The sequence below is a fragment of the Lolium rigidum genome, chromosome 3 (genome assembly GCF_022539505.1).
Source record: "Lolium rigidum isolate FL_2022 chromosome 3, APGP_CSIRO_Lrig_0.1, whole genome shotgun sequence".
NCBI classification, from domain to species: Eukaryota; Viridiplantae; Streptophyta; class Magnoliopsida; order Poales; family Poaceae; genus Lolium; species Lolium rigidum.
Window position 1 is genome coordinate 209797756 of NC_061510.1, and position 20543 is coordinate 209818298.

The 20543-nt window shown below is 46.0% G+C and overlaps 1 protein-coding gene across 4 annotated transcripts; it reads right to left on the reverse strand.

Moving 5' to 3' along the window:
- Nucleotides 1–3442: 3442 nt before the first annotated feature.
- On the reverse strand, nucleotides 3443–7896 carry LOC124702945 (7-methyl-GTP pyrophosphatase-like). Of its 4 annotated transcripts, XR_007002838.1 has the most exons (11): nucleotides 7648–7891; nucleotides 7494–7565; nucleotides 7333–7407; nucleotides 6704–6787; nucleotides 5211–5280; nucleotides 5030–5121; nucleotides 4450–4491; nucleotides 4265–4345; nucleotides 4064–4182; nucleotides 3707–3882; nucleotides 3443–3611 (listed from the first exon to the last, which is right to left on the reverse strand). XR_007002838.1 is itself a non-coding variant. In XM_047235125.1 (10 exons), the coding sequence occupies exons 1-9, from the start codon at nucleotides 7873–7875 to the stop codon at nucleotides 4105–4107; spliced, it is 822 nt and encodes a 273-aa protein (XP_047091081.1). In that variant the 5' UTR covers nucleotides 7876–7891; the 3' UTR covers nucleotides 3643–3882; nucleotides 4064–4104. The 4 variants fall into 4 exon arrangements, 3 of the variants coding, with proteins under 3 accessions (XP_047091081.1, XP_047091082.1, XP_047091080.1); XM_047235125.1 differs by lacking the exon at nucleotides 3443–3611 and having other exon boundaries at nucleotides 3643–3882; XM_047235126.1 differs by lacking the exons at nucleotides 3443–3611; nucleotides 3707–3882 and having other exon boundaries at nucleotides 3900–4182; nucleotides 5211–5264; nucleotides 6739–6787; nucleotides 7648–7896.
- Nucleotides 7897–20543: the final 12647 nt, after the last annotated feature.

The window sequence follows — 20543 nt, forward strand, 5'->3', positions numbered from 1 at the left end:
TCGCCGTCGTCTGGCGGTTCGATTGCGCCCCATGGCGTAGGCCATGGCGGCCTGAGACCGCCGGAATCGGCCGGCGACGGTGCGGGCGACGCAGGTCGCCAGTGAGAGCGGAGGGGATTAGGGTTAGGACGAGCGGCGCGTGGTGCGGGAATGAGCGACCGACCGCTCGGGTCGGTTGGACCCGAGCTGGTCTAGCCCAACCCTCTGGGCTCCACTGACAGGTGGGCCCAGGGGCAAAGAGGACTTTTCACAATTCAATAAAAACATGAAACTTTGGAATTCAATAGAAAATTATTTAAAGCTCTTAAAAATAAATTAAAAATATGAAAAAGGATCAGCATAAAATTCTCTATTTAAATAAAATATCAAAGAGAATTTTTGAAGACAATTAAGAATAATTCCTATGTTAAGGATTTAAATAATGATTTAAATCACACATATTATTTTCATTAATGAAAATAAGTCCATCAATGCAATTGGACTTTAAAAACACCTTGACAACATTTCAAGGTTGTATTTTACTTTGAATCAAGTATCCTCAAATTATTCTTAGTATTAACCTCTTACATGAAATAATAACGACATCGGAAGGGGGGAACAAACCCTAAAACCGGAATCATGCATAATTGCTTCTTTAACCATTGCCCTTATCGGACAATGATGCTATTTTTCAGAGACAGAGGACAAGGGTCAGTCCACACCTTCCAACTGCAAAACTTTGCAGTGTTCAGGAAAGTTCATCACTTGCTCATGTCATTTGAGTATTTCTATCAAATTACTTGCAAAGTACTATGGTTATCACTATTGCATAAAAATCAAAAACACTACTTTCATAACTATGAATATGACTATGTGGTGGGCAATGGAACCATGGATTGTGTTGATATGGTGGAGGTTCCATTGCACGGGTTTATATCCATCTAGGATTAAACAACAAATGTCGCCAGTGATTCTTGTGCCGTAATACCCGTGTTAACCATAAGATCCGGAGTGGGACGGAGTAGTCAAAAGTGTTTCCACCTCTCGTTCATCAACGGATGCGCTTACCGTAGCAGCTTGTGTCCGGCGGAACAACCGGAGGGTGGGGATCCCATTCTAATTCCCCACGGTAAAGCATTGCTTGCCGTAGCAGCTTGTGTCTTGCGGAACAACCGGAGGGTGGGGATCCCATTCTAATTCCCCACGGTAATGCGGTCTATGATGGGTTGCAGCTACCGGCGTAGGAGTGTATGGTAGAGCCCAAGACTCGTCGTCGTGGTCGGGGTCCACCCCGAAATTACGGGAATAATGGGACCGGCGTGGACCCGTGGTCGGGGCATGCAACAAAGGGTGGGTGTTCGAGGTAGCGGAGGAACATGATTGGCTAGACCTTATACCGGGCCTCACACCAAAGGAAGTGTGGACGGGAAAGCTGCCCGGTTGGCACCAAGGTTAAGATCTCTTATGGGTAAAGCAACACACCTCTCGCGAGTGTAAAGAATCGTGACTCGTCACTCCCTCGTTCCGGGATAAGGAACTGCGAACGCGGCCGGAAAGGAGCTCCATGAAGTTCTAGTAAACCGGTGAAGGCTGACGGACATAGCTCTTTGGAATAAAAGCAATCTCTTGAAGAAATGTTTACCAAAACTTGCATTGGTATTATACTTTCTGGTCTAATATCGTAGCTAGTGCATTAAACACCTCTTATCTATAATGAACTTGTTGAGTACGCTCGTACTCATACCACTCTTAAATCCCATGCTTAGATTGTCCGAATCGTCCGGTGGAGGACTACGACAACAATGAAGGAGCCGAGATCATCGGCTATGATGAACCCGACCTCTCGTGGAGGTGTCGAAGGCGTAGACTATCTCATAGTCTACGGATCCGGGGAGGCTTCCGGAGGAGACCAAGCCTAGAGATATCCGATAGTAGTAGTAACCGAGCAGCCCGAACTCTTAGTATTTAGTCGCTCGATGAAATAAATGTTTAGTTTAATGAGACTCTTGTATTGTAAGTTAAGTTGGGTTCACCTCGAACCCGGGAGTATTCCTCTTAGGACCCAAGAGGAGCTCCAAGATGACATGTGTATGATAGTTGTAATAATAAATGAATGAGTTATGGACCCTGCTATGTTCTGTTGTACTACTCTGAGGGTTGTAATATTTGCGGAATGGTACTTCGTGAATGTTATATCAACGACTGGCATACTACAACATGCAGTGGTATGCAGGGTCACCACACTACCTCGAGTAGGTGGCGGCACCCATGGCCCCTGACCATTAGCGCAAGCCTGCCATGGCCCCTGACCAACGTAAGTATCTTATCCATTTAGTTAACTTACTCACTGATGATTTGTTAATTTGATTTCTGGTATTTTTAACTTGAGTAAGCATTGATAAAAGTTGATTTCTAGGTAGCTTCTAAGTTGCTCACTTTTTCTGTAAAGTTGTTGTACCAAGTAGCTGCTAAGTTCCTGGGTCTACCACATCATTTATATCCAGGGTGCGTGTGGATGGATCTAATATGCAAACGCTTGCTTAATCTTGATTGTTGTGTTTTAAGAATAGATTTAGTCTAGAACCCTAGAGACATGCAGATTCTAATCTAAGAGTAAAAGAAGAAGATACATAAAGGGGGAATATGGGACGTTAGGTTACGTCACTTACGTGTGCTCTGATTACCTCCATCCTTTTGTTTTAATAGATTTATTAAGCCTTAAATCATGACAAATCTGGTGAATTGCAGGTTTAATGGAGATCTGCAAGAGAGAAAGAAGAGAAGAGTCCTGGAAGGGGCGTCACGTGGTCCTTGGCCGTGGTTGGCGCTTGTGAGCTAGAGGTATACCATCACGTGAGGGATGGTCCAAGTGGCGTTGGACTATTGGAGAACCTGGTCAGCTACTGGGGCGGATATGTGTCTGATTTTTTTGGGCGAGTGCTAGGTGGGACAAAAGAGCACCCGGATGCTGGGTGGAACAAAAGAGCACCCGGATGCTGGGATAGACAAACCAGCACCGGATGCTAGCTAGCCACGTCCAAAAGGAAAAGACGACGAGATGGTGAGGCAACGCGAGGAGATGGAGAAAGAAGTCAAGACTCAGGGTGGCTCTTCGCGTTGGCAGAGACAGTGAGGCGTCATCGCGTCGAGCATCGGCCTCGCGTTTCTAATATACTTTGACCCGACGAGTTTTCACGTGTTTAACAGTGTTCAGCCCGTCTAAGCCCGGCCTGCCAAACGGGACTTGGAGAGTTTTACAGAGTATTGTGTTGACCTGGTATAATACACATCGAACCCAGAAAACACTTGTGCCAAATGAGGCCTTATGGGAACTCTCGAAAGGACCGGTTGGTTCTCGCTTAAGTGAAACTCGGGCTTCTAAACCCTGCTAGCTGCTATGTAACGAAGTGCACAACATTTGGCTAAATCAGGCCTTGTTTGGAACCAAGAAAAGCTGCAAGAGTTTATGTCGGCAGCATAGCGGTGTTTCTCTGATGTTTAGGTTACAAAATCCCGACAAGTTCTGATCAAGATCATAATTTGGCAATACTAAGAAGGACCGACAGACCAGCAGCTCACAAAATTATCCAAGAACAGCTACACCGAAGCCACTATGCAAACTGAAACAGCCGCTTCGTGCAGCAATTGCAGACAAAACAAAGCAGTATCATTGTGTTTGTACTATATAAGAGGAAATGACAATTTCACTTATCATATATAAATTCACCTCATGTGAGCATCAGGATTCAGGACATATCCACATAGCAGTGATCACAGTAGCAGGCATAGGTGAAGTCTCATCAGTGATCACAGTAGCAGGCATTACTACTGAAGAGTTCTTGCAGTCTTGATGGATCTTAGCCACTTCATGCCATGGTGTCTGAAACTCTTAATATAACTTAACTACAACAATCACCATGTGTTTGTTAGAGGAATAGCAACTTGTATTCCACGGGGGCCAAATGCCACAATATATAGTACATGTACATGTGTGAAATATGCAAGGAACCCCTTAATTACAGGGGAAAATACAAAATACAAATATCTCTGTAACAGTATTGACATGTTTTCGCCAAGGCATTACCTTCAGCGAAGTACGGTAAGAATTTGATCGAAACTGCTAGGTTACACGGTCAATGCCTCGTGAATGAGTTTGTTTGCGACATCCTTTGATAGCCCCATTACACTGTCACTAGAACCAACCTACATGATGAATGAGCTCATATCAAATGAGCTTGAAATGGAACAGTAGCACCATAAGAAGCTAAGAAAGAGAGAAACTAACCACTGCTTCCACAAATGGTAATGTCAATGGATGTTCTAGCAGCAAACCACCTGCGACCCTAAATACGACCCCCTCATCGATCTAGCAGCAAAATAGAAAGAGAGGGTGTAGCTCAGTGACATAATGTAATGACAATATTACAAAATCTGCAAATATTCTTATGATGGAATAAAACAAGACCTTACCAATTTCTCAATGACCTCCTCTGGTATGTCATGGAAGTACACCTGAAGAGTGAGCAAAAACTACATTGGTCAATTTACATCCACAAATAATACATGTATATCTAATCACAGCAGGTTGCTTTTGACTGCTTAATTGGAACAATCCCATTTACTGAGTGTGCTCCATAAGAATTAACATCATAAGAATAAGCTGCAACATTGATTTCAAATGAATTTGAATGATCTTATGTTGTACATGTTGCTCCTGAACAAAAAAATCAAAAATACCCAAGGAAGTATGACTGAGAAATTTTACTACAAAATATAGGTGAAAGAGGACCAAGTTCCAGTTTACGGTAGCTATAAACATAGCTAGATGCATAGACCAAAGTTTGCAACACTAAGTAAAGAAACTACAGTCAAGGTCAATTACTGAGCATTTTTCCCTGGAATCAAAATCTAAACACGAAGATACAAATAAATAAGGTTGCTTAGATGTTTATGGGTTGCATGTATGAAATAAGTCGATGGGACTTCAATCACACAATTCAATGGGATCACCCACATTCCAACAGGACAATCTTGTAGAAGAGTGGATTACCTCAGCTTTGTCTAAACTACCTAGCTTCTTGCCGGTCGTAAGATTAGTTACAACCACACCACCCACAGTTGACACATGCCCACCAGAATAACCTTGTGAAAATAATGGTTCAACTGATTAATACATAAACACACTGGACAATCAGATACAATGTGCCTGGGCAATGGACATATTGACGGACCTTTAAGGAATTGGCGTGCTTCTTCCTTGGTGCTTGGCTTTTCTCTAATAATCCCTTCATGGACGACCACCTCAAAGTCAACTACGTTTTAGTACGTAATAATGCAAAGAATGACAACATAGTAAAACTGAAAAAACGTTCCAAAGAATATGTGAACACATGAAATAGTTGCATTATGCATCACTACCATTAAGCTTTGTACTGCTGAAGAATTTAGCATGTAGAATTTCAGATAAGAAAAGGTATCAATAGATCGTTTCTTCACTAGCCAAATATCCATGCTCCGCAGCGGAAAAAAAAAATCGATCATGTTAATACATTATTATCAGCTTAGCTGCCTCCGCTCGTGTGTTTCAGTTGCTTATTATCGTTAGATAGCTTTTAGCAAGTGGGAAAAAGAGAGGTGGGAGTTATGGATAAACCAAGCCTCGCCATTCTCATCTAAAAGATATTGTTAAGAAGAGTTAGATTACTTTCTTTGAACTGGGAACTTCTCCATCAGTAGAGCTAAATGACTGATAGCCAACATACAATGCAATTAAATCTCAGGTAATAATTATTTAACCTAATGAGACCTTGATCTAGCTTAAAAAGTATCAAAAAAAAAAAATTAAAGGCATAAATGAAATTGCCAATGTTGACGAACATAGCATACAACAAAATTTGGCTAACAAAGTACATGCTATGTTGAACTAGTAGCGCTCCCAAAAAGGAGACGGAAAAAATGCCAAACTAGATCTAAGGACGAAAAGATGTACTCCCTCCATTCAATAATATAAGACCTTTTAGATATTTCAAAGTGGACTAGGTACGAACCAAAGTGAGTGAATGTACACACTAAAAGTGAACTAGATACGGGCCAAAATTGGTGAATCTCCAAAAAACTAAAAGCTCTTATATTATTAAACCGAGTACAAGAAAATACCGCATCCCTACTAAATTTGCCTCGTAGAACATTACAGATGATGGATCTTATTGTTTATACATCTAAAACTATTTTTTAGAATGAATTATACAACTAACACTTGAAAAACAATTGAGCAGAAAAACTAAAAAAAAATGAATGCTCCCTCTGTTCCATATTTGTTGTCGCAGATTCAGATGGAGGAGGGGGGGGGGGGGGGGCACTAATCATTTATTTTGCATTTGGTGATATCAAATTGCCATATGCAGAAATATGGAACAGGCATCATCATGCTACCAAAAATAGACAACATTTAAGTAGATGCAAGTGGGTCACTATTAGGGTCCTCTCTACCATCCTTAGTTTAAAAAATGAACTAATTTTTCCAAAATGATGATGCCATTGGAAAAGTTAGTTCATTTTTTTAACTAAAGAGGGTATAATGGTGACCCATTTGCATCTATAGGAATCCATGAAACATCCAAAAACACCAAAGAGAAGCCACAGTGTGGCATAGATGTATTTATAAAATATTTATGTATTACCATCCAAATTCTATCTAAAGCTAGCATAGATAATCTGCACTTACTATGTCAGAGGTTATCAGGAGTGTTGGTTGGTCACCTTCTTTCTGGTAATCAGAAATCCTCATTCTTGACATGATAGCATCAGCCTGAAATATGTATACAATGGTTAATGTCCGTAAGGAAAGAAATGTCAGAACCTAAACATTCTTGCAGAAGATCCAACACAGACTTTGATATCTAGAAATAGCAATCCAGCATTTACCTTTTGGGTTTGAAAGTTGATGGACCGTGCAAACACGCAAACATAATCCAGCAAAAAATTATCTCACCAATTATTATTTATTTATTTTACACTTCAATGATAAATTTATAACTAAATCAAAACTGACAATAATACCACAGCAGGACGATCTCATATCTCATTGAAGCTACCATGGTTCCTTGAGTTAAGAACTATGACCTACTAAGATTATGTGGATACTGATTAGCAAGAAAATTCTTAATGTTCTCCTACAAGCAAAACGTGGCACTTAACTTTGAGCCAGTAATGCAAATGCTACTGAATGGTAGAAGCTATAACACAGAAAACGAGAGGCAAACTAAAGCTACTCTCATAACAGGAACTAGAAACAGCTTTCATAAGAGACATAAAAGATTTTTACAGTACCAACAAATAGAAAAAGCATTCTACCTTGGCCTCCGCAAGAACCATGACTAGTTCTTCCGGATCCTCCCTTCTTATGCTCCTCTCGTCGATGTCCGCGGTCTGAAACCAAGAAACCAAATCCACTCAAGGAATAATAACTCCAAGAAAAATTTCAAGGGGAAAAGGAAAAATTCACTGACGCCCACCATGACTTGGAACTCGAACCCCATCTCGTTGAGGATGTTCTTCCTGGCAACCGACGAGGACCCCAGAATCAACTGCAATGAATTCATTCAACACGTCACGTACTCATCCTAGCGGTGAACCAAAGGAAAAGGCTAGTTAATCAGTGAGGCGAACCTTGAAAGGCTGGGGGTTCCCGGCGGCGGCGGCGGCGGAGGAAGAGGATGTAGACATTGCAGTCTTGCAGCAGAGGAGGCGAGTTTGAGTGAGCCGGCTAGGAGGGGAGAGGAGGCGCTGCGGCGGCGTTCCGAGAAGATGGGGTGGACGCTGGTGAGGAAGGGGCGCGGTGGTCGCAGACGGCGCCACCGGGCAGAGGAGATTGCAGGGACGGTGGGAAGATTGCATTTTCGTCCCGGTACCGAGAAAAACAATTCATCAACCTGGAAAAAACGATTGTACTACTAGAAAATTTGTTTCTTCGGCTGACCGGATGTCATCAGTCATCACCCCTACTATTAATAAAAGGGAGAGAGGCCAACTAATCTTAACCGTACAGCAGCATATCCTAGGGTAGAAAGTTTTAAAACGGGCTATTATCGAGCTAATTATATCGGTACAACAACTTGTAACTGATGTGCATATTGGTACAGCATCTCTAGCATATCCCCGTCCGACCCGCATCCGCATAATACCCGTCGATTTTCGGTTTGAAGGGAAAAAAATCCGTTCAGATCCCGTATCGGACCCCATTTCCAAAAAAAAAAAAAAAACGGTCGGCTCCGATGCGCCGCGCGACCCCAAAGTTCCTGGGTCGGAGGGGTTGTGCGAGGCCGGCCTTCATCCATTCCCCCCCTTGGCGCGAAGGAAGTTTCAACTCTTCCCTTCTCTTCTTCCTCCCGCTGACGCGCGCCGCCGCAGATCCTGGCCTCCCCCGCCCTTCCCCTCCGATTCCGACCGATAGAAGCACGCGCGCGGGCCTGCCGTGTCCGCTTCGCCCGCCGGTGCACGAATCGGGCACCAATCGGCCGGAATCGACGCCGTCGGCGCACGCCTCGCCGCCGACCGGTAATCCTTTTCCCCAAGCTCGTCGTAGCCGCGGATTTGCCGCCGTAGATCTGATGGTTAGCCGCGGTTGTTGCGCCTTGCAGATGGACCCGTGCGCACTATTTTTGTTGGAGGATTCATCCTCCTCCGATGACTTGGACTTGGAGGAGCTGCTCGACGACGAGTTGGAGCAGACGGCGGTGATACTCGCGACGGCGGCGGCGGTAACGGACGTGCGGCCGAAGAAGCGGAAGGGCTCGACCATGGGGCGACTGTGCATTCCGCGGAATCGCGCCCTTGGCCACACTTTGCTCATGCGCGATTACTTCGCCGAGGCACCGACATATCCGCCCCATCTTTTTCACCGCCGGTACAGAATGCGGCGATCTTTGTTCAACAAAATCGTCGCAATGTGTGAGGATAACACGCGGTACTTCAAGCGCAAAAGAAATGCCACCGGGCTCTTGGGATTTAGCGCGCACCAAAAAATATATGCCGTCATGCGCACGTTTACATACCGTCTGATTGAGAATGACAAGGATGCAAAACAGCTGCTACCATTGGCAAAGGCACGACAACTAGGATTTATTTGTGTTTCCAACCATTTGTTGTTTGCTTCATTTGTTGTTGATTTATATTGTTCGAAAATATTTGTTCCAATTTGTATTATTTGTAATGTATGACAATAAGCATTTGTGTAATAATTTGGATTATTGTTATATTTATCGTATCAATTTGTGTAATAATTCTGATTGTGCTATTTTATAAAACCCTTTACATCTGGTTTTGGTTGCGGGCCGAAAAACGGCCGCGCAGTCCAAACGTGATAAACCTGGCCCGCATATAAGCATATTCCCGATGCTAGCTCACACGTACACACGTGCAGGTACTGCTGCTTTTGCCTGCACGCACATGCTGCTGCTAGCTGTGTAGTTGCCCGCTGCTGCCTAGGACAGTGGTGGTGGCCGCACACAGGCGGCCGCGATGCCGCGCGGAGGCGAGGACGACAGGAGCACGAGTCGAACCATGTCAGTGAGGGGCGAGGTGCTGCTTGCTGCTACTGCACGCGGGCGAGGCGCAGGTTGGTGGTGGGCGGCGGACCACGACGACCCGACCGCGGCGAGGCCAAGCCCCGGACGCTGTTGGAGATGGAGAGGGCGTGGCATCCGGGGAGGCGCAATGGTCGGCCATGGGCGGAGGACGGCTAGGGGCAGCGCGCGGGAGACCAGGGCGCGTGAAGAAGTGAAGTGTAAGAGAGAGAAAGAACTCGTTTTCGGCATATTCTTGATATATACCCTTATACTGGTTTTTTTTTAGGCACTGATCTACGTGCGTTGTTCTCAGCCCTTAAAACTTGTTTTTTCTTGACCCGTCTTTACGTTTTAATGGTTAGACTTTTCCTCAAAATATTGATTCGCCCTACTTATAAATAAAACCGCAATGGCCAAACTGATACAATGTGAAGAGGAGAACTTCTTACAAAGCAGATCAAAGGATAAACAAAAAAGAACATGGAAAACCAAAACTAGTGACCACGTTGGAACGGACCGAGTCTAGTCGGGGCTCCACAACGATGCCCCCAAGAGGGTAGCGACACATTAGAGCATCTCCAGTCGCGTCCCCCAAAGGGATTTGGGGCGCGCCGGACAAAAAAAGCGTTCCAGCCGCGTCCCCCAAAGCCCATTTTTGTCCGGCGCGGCCCGATACGGTGTCCGGCGCCCCGAGCCCGTCCCCGTCCCACAGGGACGCTCCGGGGACGCCGGACACAACGAAAGCGAGGCCAACCGACGCGGGGCCGACCCGTCGGCGGCACAGGGAAAATTCGTCTCACACTCCCGCCAAATCCCGCCGCTCCCGCCAAATCGCGCCTATACCGCCGCGCACGAGCCTCCCAAAACATATCCCGCCGATTTCTTTCTCCCTCCCGCCGTCCACCCGCCGCCGCTACCCTCTCCCCATTCCATGGCGCCGCCGACAGCCCCCAAAAAGATGGCGAAGAAAGCGGCCAAGAAGCCGCCGGGCAATGCGACGATAGGGGCGAAAGCGCCGTTCGCGAAGCCGCGGAAGGCGCCGGCTGCGAAGAAGAAGCCCGAAGGAATGACCGAAGATCAATGGCAGCAAGATTGCCTGCGCCGGAAGCTATCGACGGCGGAGCGGAAAGGCCGGAGGGCGGTGGAGCTGGAGAAGAAGGCTCAGGCGGCGCGCCAGCACCAGCACGTAATGGTCGGGTGTATCGCCGCCACCAACGCGAGCCCATGGAGTACGTCCATGCCGGCGTACATTCCCGGAGTGATCTCTCCGTCGCAAGCCGCCTTCTACAACGACGGCCCCTCCGCCACTCCCGGGTGCGTGACGCCTAACTTGTCGCCGCACTACCAGGATGCGCTGCCGCACGGCGGCTTCAACCCCAACAACCTCTACTCCTCGGCGTACGAGCAGCGCGAGCCAGGACCCGGTCCGGACGGCGACCCTTTCACCGGCCGCAGGGGTCCGCTCGAATACGACGGCGCCGGTGCTGAGGAGGACGACGGGGTTGAGGAGGAGGACGACGAGGAAGAGGAGGGGGTGGAGGACGACGATGAGGACGAAGAGGGCGGCGACGAAGAGGACGACGAGGGTGCCGGTGATGATGATCTCGTGGAGGTAGACGCGGACGGCGTGAGGACGAAGAAGAAGAAGGCGTCGGGCACACGAGGCCCGAAGTGGACGCCTCTGGAAGATCAATGTCTGTGCGAGTCGTGGGCGACGGTGAGCCATGACTCCATCATCGGCGCCAACCAAAAAGGCGGGAAGTATTGGGCGAGGATCAAGGCCGAGTTCGATGAGCGCAAGCTCATCAACAACGACTACCGGAAAGTGACAATGAAGAGGAGCCGAAGGCAATGTCGACGCGATGGGCCATCATCCGTGCGTCGGTGAACTCCTTCCATGGGTACCATCACGACTTAGAGACCGGAGGCGACAGCGGCGCCGACGTCGGCCAACCGGTACGACCGTTTCTTCCATAATCCGTAGCGCCCACATTGTGTTTGATGAAATGACTCGCTTCCTTTGGTTAGTTTGATCGGGCCATGGAATTGTACGCCAAGTACTCGGAAGGTCACAAGTCTTTCGCGCTGATGCATTGCTATGGCAAGCTCAAAATGAATGAGAAATGGCGGCTGACGCGCTTGTCGCTATCCAAGGGGAAGGACGCCATTGATCTGGACGCGCCGCTGGCAACGTCGGCAGGGCGTCCTACTGGCAACAAGGCTGCCAAGGCCGCCTTGGCCGACGCTGCGTCGTCTGAGAAGACGCATGCGTCGATCACGAAATGCCTCGCCGACGTCTCCTCGACCTTTATCTCCCGCGACAAGAAGGCCGACCAAAGGTGGGCCGAGCTGCTCAAGAGGCAAGAGGAGAAGCCGGAGCTCAAGAAACGTAGGGACGACATGTCCCCGCCGAGAACGTCGACGGAGGGAATGTCTCCCCGGACGTGAGCGGCGCACAACTTCTTCAAAGGCCGGATCCTCGACGACATCGAAGCCAAAATGGCGGCGGCGGACGTGGCGGCCCCGGCAGCGGCATCGGCATCGGCGGCAGCGGCAGCGCGCAGCAAGAGCAGGCCGACGCGTCTTCTACCGCTACACCTGCGTCGGCCTCCGCGTCGGCGACGGAGCAGACGCACCATGCACAGGAACAGGCAGATCGCGACGAGGTCGTCGTGCTCGACGGGCCTGCGTCGACTCAGGACACGACGCCGTCGACCAACCCCTTCTTCTAATTTGCACCACCGGTCTGTAATATGATCGCGCGCCCAGTACTTTGATCGATCGCCGCTACTCTGATCGCGACGAACCGGCGGGAACGATCTCTTTTGAATGCATCTATTTGAATTTCTGATTGGGGGCGGCGTTTGGGGGACGCGGCCGGGGAGCGACGTCCCCCAAACGCGGCATGAACAAAACACGTCCCCCAAACGCTCGATCCGGCGCGGTTTGGGGGACGGTTTGGGGGACGCGACTGGAGATGCTCTTACGTCGCCGACGTCGAGACCACGAGTTTAGGGTTTTCACCCGGAGCCGTACCGCGGGGAGGATACCCACAACGACGCCCCCAAGAGGGTTACGACACCCGCAGACATCGCCGTCATTGGTGCCTCGGCGCCGAGCTTTCGCTCGAAAGTAGCCTCACACCACGCCCCCGAGAACTCAACCGCCCGATGTCCCCTAGGAAGGTTCCCGAAACACGATCTGGGAGCAGCCACAACCGAAGAGCCGCCAACACCAGGATCTCCCTCCGTTCGCTCCACGCCATCCCCATGGCCGAAGAGTGAGACCACCACCACCGCAACGTTGTCCGCCGTAGAGCCAACCGCGCAGTCCACCTTCCGGGACCGCCACCCCGGCATCCCACGAACTCGAGCCCATGGCCTAGCCAAAACACCGCAAGGCCGACGGATTGGACAGGGCAGGCCGACACATAGCCAGCAGCCATCAGGCCAATGGCAGCCAGGGGAGGGGATCCACCCTCCGCCACGCGAGGTGACTACCGTCTGGACGCAGTAGCACTACCAATTAGGCCAAGATCATGCCCGACCGCCTGCTAGGTCCCGATCAAGTCCCATTAGTCGTGCCACCGCGCTGCTACACCCATGCCGCCTAAGCCATCTATCTGCAGCTCCGTGCCAAGCCTAGCCAAGTCGCCCCCAACCAAACCGCAATGTGTTAGCCAGGTACCATGCGCACCGTCACCGCGACCTCACTCCTCGCAAGACGGTCCTGGCCAAGGCCGCACACCACCGCAAACAAGCACCCTCACCGCAACGCCCGGGGACATCATCGCGCCGTTATCGACACCACTGATAACCCACAAGTATAGGGGATCGCGTGTAGCCTTTTCGATAAGTAAGAGTGTCGAACCCAACGAGGAGCTAAAGGTAGGATAAACATTCTCTCAAGTTCTATCAACCACTGATACGACTCTACGCACACTAAGCGTTTGCAATATCTAGGAAATAAAACTAGAGCGATAACGGGTATGAGAAGTGACTTTGCAGAACAATAAAATACACGGAATAAATGTTAGTGTTGCAGCAATAAAACAAACTAAACTAACAGTACCATGAGTGTGGAAAGGCGGTGGTAATAGTGGTGGCTTTGTCCAAGATCAATTAGTGAAGATCTTGGGTTCAATGTCTTTGATGCAGCTTTCTATGTAGGAGAGGCTAAATATACATGCTCTCCCTCCGGGATTACAGGTACTATATGATTGGCTTGCTAGCAAACATCCGTAAATACTAGCAAGCATTAAGGCTTCCCCAACCATAGCCTTAAGTAAATGGTCCTCTTACTCCCATACATGCAACTATCCGGTTCGCGTCCTTAGGTTTCTCGTCACTCCGGCGTAACTTCCCCCTTCTAGTATACAAGTACTACCAACCCTATGGTGCTTGATCCATGCGCGCACAAATATAATGGGCACCAAGGACGGTAACATACCAACATACAACTCTAATGAACCAAAGAGAAACAACCAATCAATCAAAGAACAAATAAACTATGGCAACATGACATAGATCATAGGGTTATAGCTTATAGCATCAAACACCATGTTTACATAGGGCGGTACAGAGGTTTGTGAGAGGATGGACCACTGAATACAATGAGGAGTTGATGATGGAGATGGCGGTGAAGACGTTGGAGGTGTCATCGAGGAGCGCCGGGAGGCGGAGGCGTGGGTGGCACTGGCGGCGGCGCGGGGGACTCCTTCCCCACCGCCGGCATCATGGGGGAGCGCCGCCCCTTAGCCTTCTTCTTCCTTGAGTTGGTGCTGGTGTAGATGAGTGTTTCCCCTCCTTGGCTGCTGCCAAGGAGGAGGATTTTCGTGACAATGCTTGGGGGCCTCCAAAAATAGGGTTTCCCATCAATATATAGTGTTGGAGATGCAATCTAGGCCATGGGATGGATGCCCCTTTGATCCAAGGGCTCTTGGGCACCTCTAGAACCTTCCTAGGACTTCCCTCTGTCCTTCATGAGCCTCACAACTCGTGGCTGGGCCGAAATATCCAGGTATGGAAAGAGTTTGTGTCAAATACGTCACCAACTTTCGGAGTCCCGAGACTGCACGAACCTCCGCAGTAATTCTGCTCTGCCGGATGCATCCGTTGTCCGTTTTGGACGAATAAGATGTCCAAATTGTTCGGTTTGAAATTCTCTAATGCTGTGTTTGGTTGCAATGAATTGGGCTGTGAATTGAAATGGCAATGGAAAACCAAATCAACCAATTCAATGGAATACCACAAAGAGTGTTTGGATGCGCGTGGTATTGAGCTATAGAATTCAGGAATACCAAATCCTGTTTGGATGTCATATGTGTGGAAATGAGAGTATTTTTGACAGGAGAGGGGAGCCAGGGGGAAGGGGACTGATACGTCTCCGACGTATCGATAATTTCTTATGTTCCATGCCACATTATTGATGATATCTACATGTTTTATGCATACTTTATGTCGTATTTATGCATTTTCCGGCACTAACCTATTAACGAGATGCCGAAGAGCCGGTTGTTGTTTTCTCGTTGTTTTTGGTTTCAGAAATCCTAGTAAGGAAATATTCTCGGAATTGGACGAAATCAACGCCCGGGGGCCTATTTTGCCACGAAGCTTCCGGAAGACCGAAGACGTAACGAAGTGGGGCGACGAGGCGGCGACACGCCAGGGCGGCGCGGCCCACCTCCTGGCCGCGCGGCCCTGTTGTGTGGGCCCCTCGCGTCGCCTCTTGACCTACCCTTCCGCCTACATATAGTCTTTGTCGCGAAACCCCCAGTACCGAGAGCCACGATACGGAAAACCTTCCAGAGACGCCGCCGCCAATCCCATCTCGGGGGATTCAGGAGGTCGCCTCCGGCACCCTGCCGGAGAGGGGATTCATCTCCCGGAGGACTCTTCACCGCCATGGTCGCCTCCGGAGTGATGAGTGAGTAGTTCACCCCTGGACTATGGGTCCATAGCGAGTAGCTAGATGGTCGTCTTCTCCTTATGTGCTTCATTGTCGGATCTTGTGAGCTGCCTAACATGATCAAGATCATCTATCTGTAATGCTACATGTTGTGTTTGTCGGGATCCGATGGATAGAGAATACTATGTTAGGTTGATTATCAATCTATTACCTATGTGTTGTTTATGATCTTGCATGCTCTTCGTTATTAGTAGAGGCTCTGGCCAAGTTTTTGCTCTTAACTCCAAGAGGGAGTATTTATGCTCGATAGTGGGTTCATGCCTCCATTAAATCTGGGACAGTGACAGAAAGTTCTTAGGTTGTGGATGTGCTGTTGCCACTAGGGATAAAACATTGATGCTATGTCCGAGGATGTAGTTATTGATTACATTACGCACCGTACTTAATGCAATTGTCTGGTTGTTTGCAACTTAATACCGGAAGGGGTTCGGATGATAACCTGAAGGTGGAGTTTTTAGGCATAGATGCATGCTGGATAGCGGTCTATGTACTTTGTCGTAATGCCCAATTAAATCTCACAATATTCATCATATCATGTATGTGCATTGTCATGCCCTCTCTATTTGTCAATTGCCCGACTGTAATTTGTTCACCCAACATGCTATTTATCTTATTGGAGAGACACCTCTAGTGAACTGTGGACCCCGGTCCATTCTTTTACATCGAATACAATCTACCGCAATACTTGTTCTACCGTTTTCTGCAAACAATCATCATCCACACTATACATCTAATCCTTTGTTACAGCAAGCCGGTGAGATTGACAACCTCACTGTTTCGTTGGGGCAAAGTACTTTGGTTGTGTTGTGCAGGTTCCACGTTGGCGCCGGAATCCCTGGTGTTGCGCCGCACTACATCCTGCCGCCATTAACCTTCAACGTGCTTCTTGGCTCCTCCTGGTTTGATAAACCTTGGTTTCTTTCTGAGGGAAAACTTGCTGCTGTGTGCATCACACCTTCCTCTTGGGGTTCCCAACGGACGCGTGTTGTACGCGTATCAAGCATATTTTCTGGCGCCGTTGCCGGGGAGATCAAGACACGCTGCAAGGGGAGTCTCCACAATCCAATCTCTTTACTTTGTTTTTGTCTTGCTTTATTTTATTTACTTTCTTGTTTGCTGCATTATATCAAAACACAAAAAAAATTAGTTGCTAGCTTTACTTTATTTACTGTCTTGCACTCTATATCAAAAACACAAAAAAATTAGTTACTTGCATTTACTTTATCTAGTTTGCTTTATTTACTACTGCTAAAATGGCTACTCCTAAGGTTCAAAAAAAATGGCTACTCCTGAAAATACTAAGTTGTGTGACTTCACAACCACAAACAATAATGATTTCTTATGCACACCTATTGCTCCACCTGCTACTACAGCAGAATTCTTTGAAATTAAACCCGCTTTACTCAATCTTGTTATGAGAGAGCAATTTTCTGGTGTTAGTTCTGATGATGCTGCTTGCCCACCTCAATAATTTTGTTGAGTTGTGTGAAATGCAAAAGTATAAATATGTAGATGGTGACATTATAAAATTAAAATTGTTTCCTTTCTCATTAAGAGGAAGAGCTAAAGATTGGTTGCTATCTCTGCCTAAGAATAGTATTGATTCATGGACTAAATGTAAGGATGCTTTTATTGGTAGATATTATCCCCCTGCTAAAATTATATCTTTGAGAAGTAGCATAATGAATTTCAAACAATTGGATAATGAACATGTTGCACAAGCTTGGGAAAGAATGAAATCTTTGGTTAAAAATTGCCCAACCCATGGACTCGACTACTTGGATGATCATCCAAACCTTTTATGCGGAGATCTGAACTTTTCTTCGCGGAACCTATTGGATTCAGCTGCTGGAGGTACCTTTATGTCCATCACTCTTGGTGAAGCAACAAAGCTTCTTGATAATATGATGATTAATTACTCTGAATGGCACACGGAAAGAGCTCCACAAGGTAAGAAGGTAAATTTTGTCGAAGAAACCTCTTCCTTGAGTGATAAGATTGATGCTATTATGTCTATGCTTGTGAATGATAGGACTAATGTTGATCCTAATAATGTTCCTTTAGCTTCATTGGTTGCCCAAAAAAACATGTTGGTGTGAATTTCGTTAAAATAGCAATTACAATAATTCTAGGCCATATCCCGCTAATGGTAACTCTTATGGTAGATATGCTTCACCTAATGAGGAAAAGATGTTAGAAATTGAAAGATCCACCAAGAGCTTTATGCAATCACAATATGAGCAAAATAAATTGTTTACTAAAACTATGAATGAACAATCTACCTTGTTGAAGAATATAGGAAATCAACTTGAAAATCTGAATATGGAGATTTACGGGTTGCAAACTAAACTTGCAAATGCTGAAAACCGAATCTCATATATGTCCGCGTCACAATCTTCTTTAATTAATAAAATGGCTGCTAAACCTGAGGATATTGAAAATAAAATTGTTACTACAGCAAATGCCATCCAAGTTAGAATTAATGAGAATATAAGATTGATGGCCGAATTGCATGCTAGGTGGGAAAGAGAAGAAAATGAAAAACTAGCTAAAAAGAATAATGTAGCTAAAGTTTGGACTATTACCACCACTAGCAATGCTAATGATTCACATGTTGCTGCACCTCCTACTAATAATGGTAAAATAATTGATGTTGGCAATGTTACCACTCCTAGTGCAAAGCGTGCAAAATTGCCTGAAACTGCTAAAACTGCTGAAATTGCCTGTGATAAAACTGCTGAATTTTTTTTCCAACATTGGGGATGATGATCCCATTGCTTTAGATTATAATGGTTTGGATTTTGATGATTGCCACATCTCTAAAGTTATAAAGTTCTTACAAAAACTTGCTAAGAGTCCCAATGCTAGTGCTATAAACTTGGCTTTCACAAAACATATTACAAATGCTCTCATAAAAGCTAGAGAAGAGAAACTAAAACTTGAAACTTCTATTCCTAGAAAGTTAGAGGATGGTTGGGAGCCCATCATTAAGATGAAGGTCAATGACTTTGGTTGTAATGCTTTATGTGATCTTGGTGCAAGTATTTCCGTTATGCCTAAGAAAATTTATGATATGCTTGACTTGCCACCATTGAAAAATTGTTATTTGGATGTTAATCTTGTTGATAATGCTATAAAGAAACCTTTGGGGAGATTTGATAATGTTCGCATTACCGTTAACAATAACCTTGTCCCCGTTGATTTTGTTGTCTTGGATATTGAATGCAATGCATCTTGTCCCATTATATTGGGAAGACCTTTTCTTCGAACTGTTGGAGCCATCATTGATATGAAGGAAGGTAATATCAAATATCAATTTCCTCTCAAGAAAGGTATGGAACACTTCCCTAGAAAGAGAATGAAGTTACATTTTGATTCTATTATTAGAACAAGTTATGATGTTGATACTTCGTCTCTTGATAATACTTGATACACACTTTCTGCGCCTAGCTGAAAGCCGTTAAAGAAAAGCGCTTATGGGAGACAACCCATGTTTTTACTACAGTACTTTTATTTTATATTTGAGTCTTGGAAGTTGTTTACTACTGTAGAAACCTCTCCTTATCTTAGTTTTGTGCAGTGTTGTGCCAAGTAAAGTCTTTGATAGTAAGGTTCATACTAGATTTGGATTACTGCGCAGAAACAGATTTCTTTTCTGTCACGAATTTCGACCTGCCTCTCTGTAGGTAGCTCAGAAAAATATGCCAATTTACGTGCATGATCCTCAGATATGTACGCAAGTTTCATTCAATTTGGGCATTTTCATTTGAGCAAGTCTGGTGCCTCAATAAAATCCGTCTTTACGGACTGTTCTGTTTTGACAGATTCTGCCTTTTATTTCGCATTGCCTCTTTTGCTATGTTGGATGAATTTCTTTGATCCATTAATGTCCAGTAGCTTTATGCAATGTACAGAAGTGTTGAGAATGATTATGTCACCTCTGAACATGTAAATTTTTATTATGCACTAACCCTCTAATGAGTTGTTTCGAGTTTGGTGTGGAGGAAGTTTTCAAGGATCAAGAGAGGGAGATGATACAATATGATCAAGGAGAGTGAAAGCTCTAAGCTTGGGGATGCCCCGGTGGTTCACCCCTGCATATTTTAAGAAGACTCAAGCGTCTAAGCTTGGGGATGACCAAGGCATCCCCTTCTTCATCGACAACATTATCAGGTTCCTCCCCTGAAACTATATTTTTATTCCATCACTTCTTATGTGCTTTGCTTGGAGCGTCGGTTTGTTTTTGTTTTTGTTTGAATAAAATGGATCCTAGCATTCATTGTGTGGGAGAGAGACACGCTCCGCTGTTGCATATGGACAAATATGTCCTTAGGCTTTACTCATAGTATTCATGGCGAAGTTTGAATCTTCTTCGTTAAATTGTTATATGGTTGGAATTGGGAAATGCTGCATGTAGTAATTCTAAAATGTCTTGAATAATTTGATACTTGGCAATTGTTGTGCTCATGTTTAAGCTCTTGCATCATATACTTTGCACCTATTAATGAAGAAACACGAAGAGCTTGCTAAAATTTGGTTTGCATATTTGGTCTCTCTAAAGTCTAGATAATTTCTAGTATTGAGTTTTGAACAACAAGGAAGACGGTGTAGAGTCTTATAATGTTTACAATATGTCTTTTATGTGAGTTTTGCTGCGCCGGTTCATCCTTGTGTTTGTTTCAAATAACCTTGCTAGCCTAAACCTTGTATCGAGAGGGAATACTTCTCATGCATCCAAAATCCTTGAGCCAACCACTATGCCACTTGTGTCCACCATACCTACCTACTACATGGTATTTCTCCGCCATTCCAAAGTAAATTGCTTTAGTGCTACCTTTAAATTTCCATCATTCGCCTTTGCAATATATAGCTCATGGGACAAATAGCTTAAAAACTATTGTGGTATTGAATATGTACTTATGCACTTTATCTCTTATTAAGTTGCTTGTTGTGCGATAACCATGTTCCTGGGGACGCCATCAACTACTCTTTGTTGAATATCATGTGAGTTGCTATGCATGTCCGTCTTGT

Excerpts from the sequence above, each read along its gene's own strand:
- LOC124702945 (XM_047235125.1), bottom strand. The coding sequence starts at position 7,875 with ATGCAATCTTCCCACCGTCCCTGCAATCTCCTCTGCCCGGTGGCGCCG. Across the intron at positions 7,566-7,647 it reads GGAACCCCCAGCCTTTCAAG|TTGATTCTGGGGTCCTCGTC; the intron begins GTTCGCCTCACT and ends AATTCATTGCAG. Across the intron at positions 4,492-5,029 it reads GTAGTTTAGACAAAGCTGAG|GTGTACTTCCATGACATACC; the intron begins GTAATCCACTCT and ends CTCACTCTTCAG.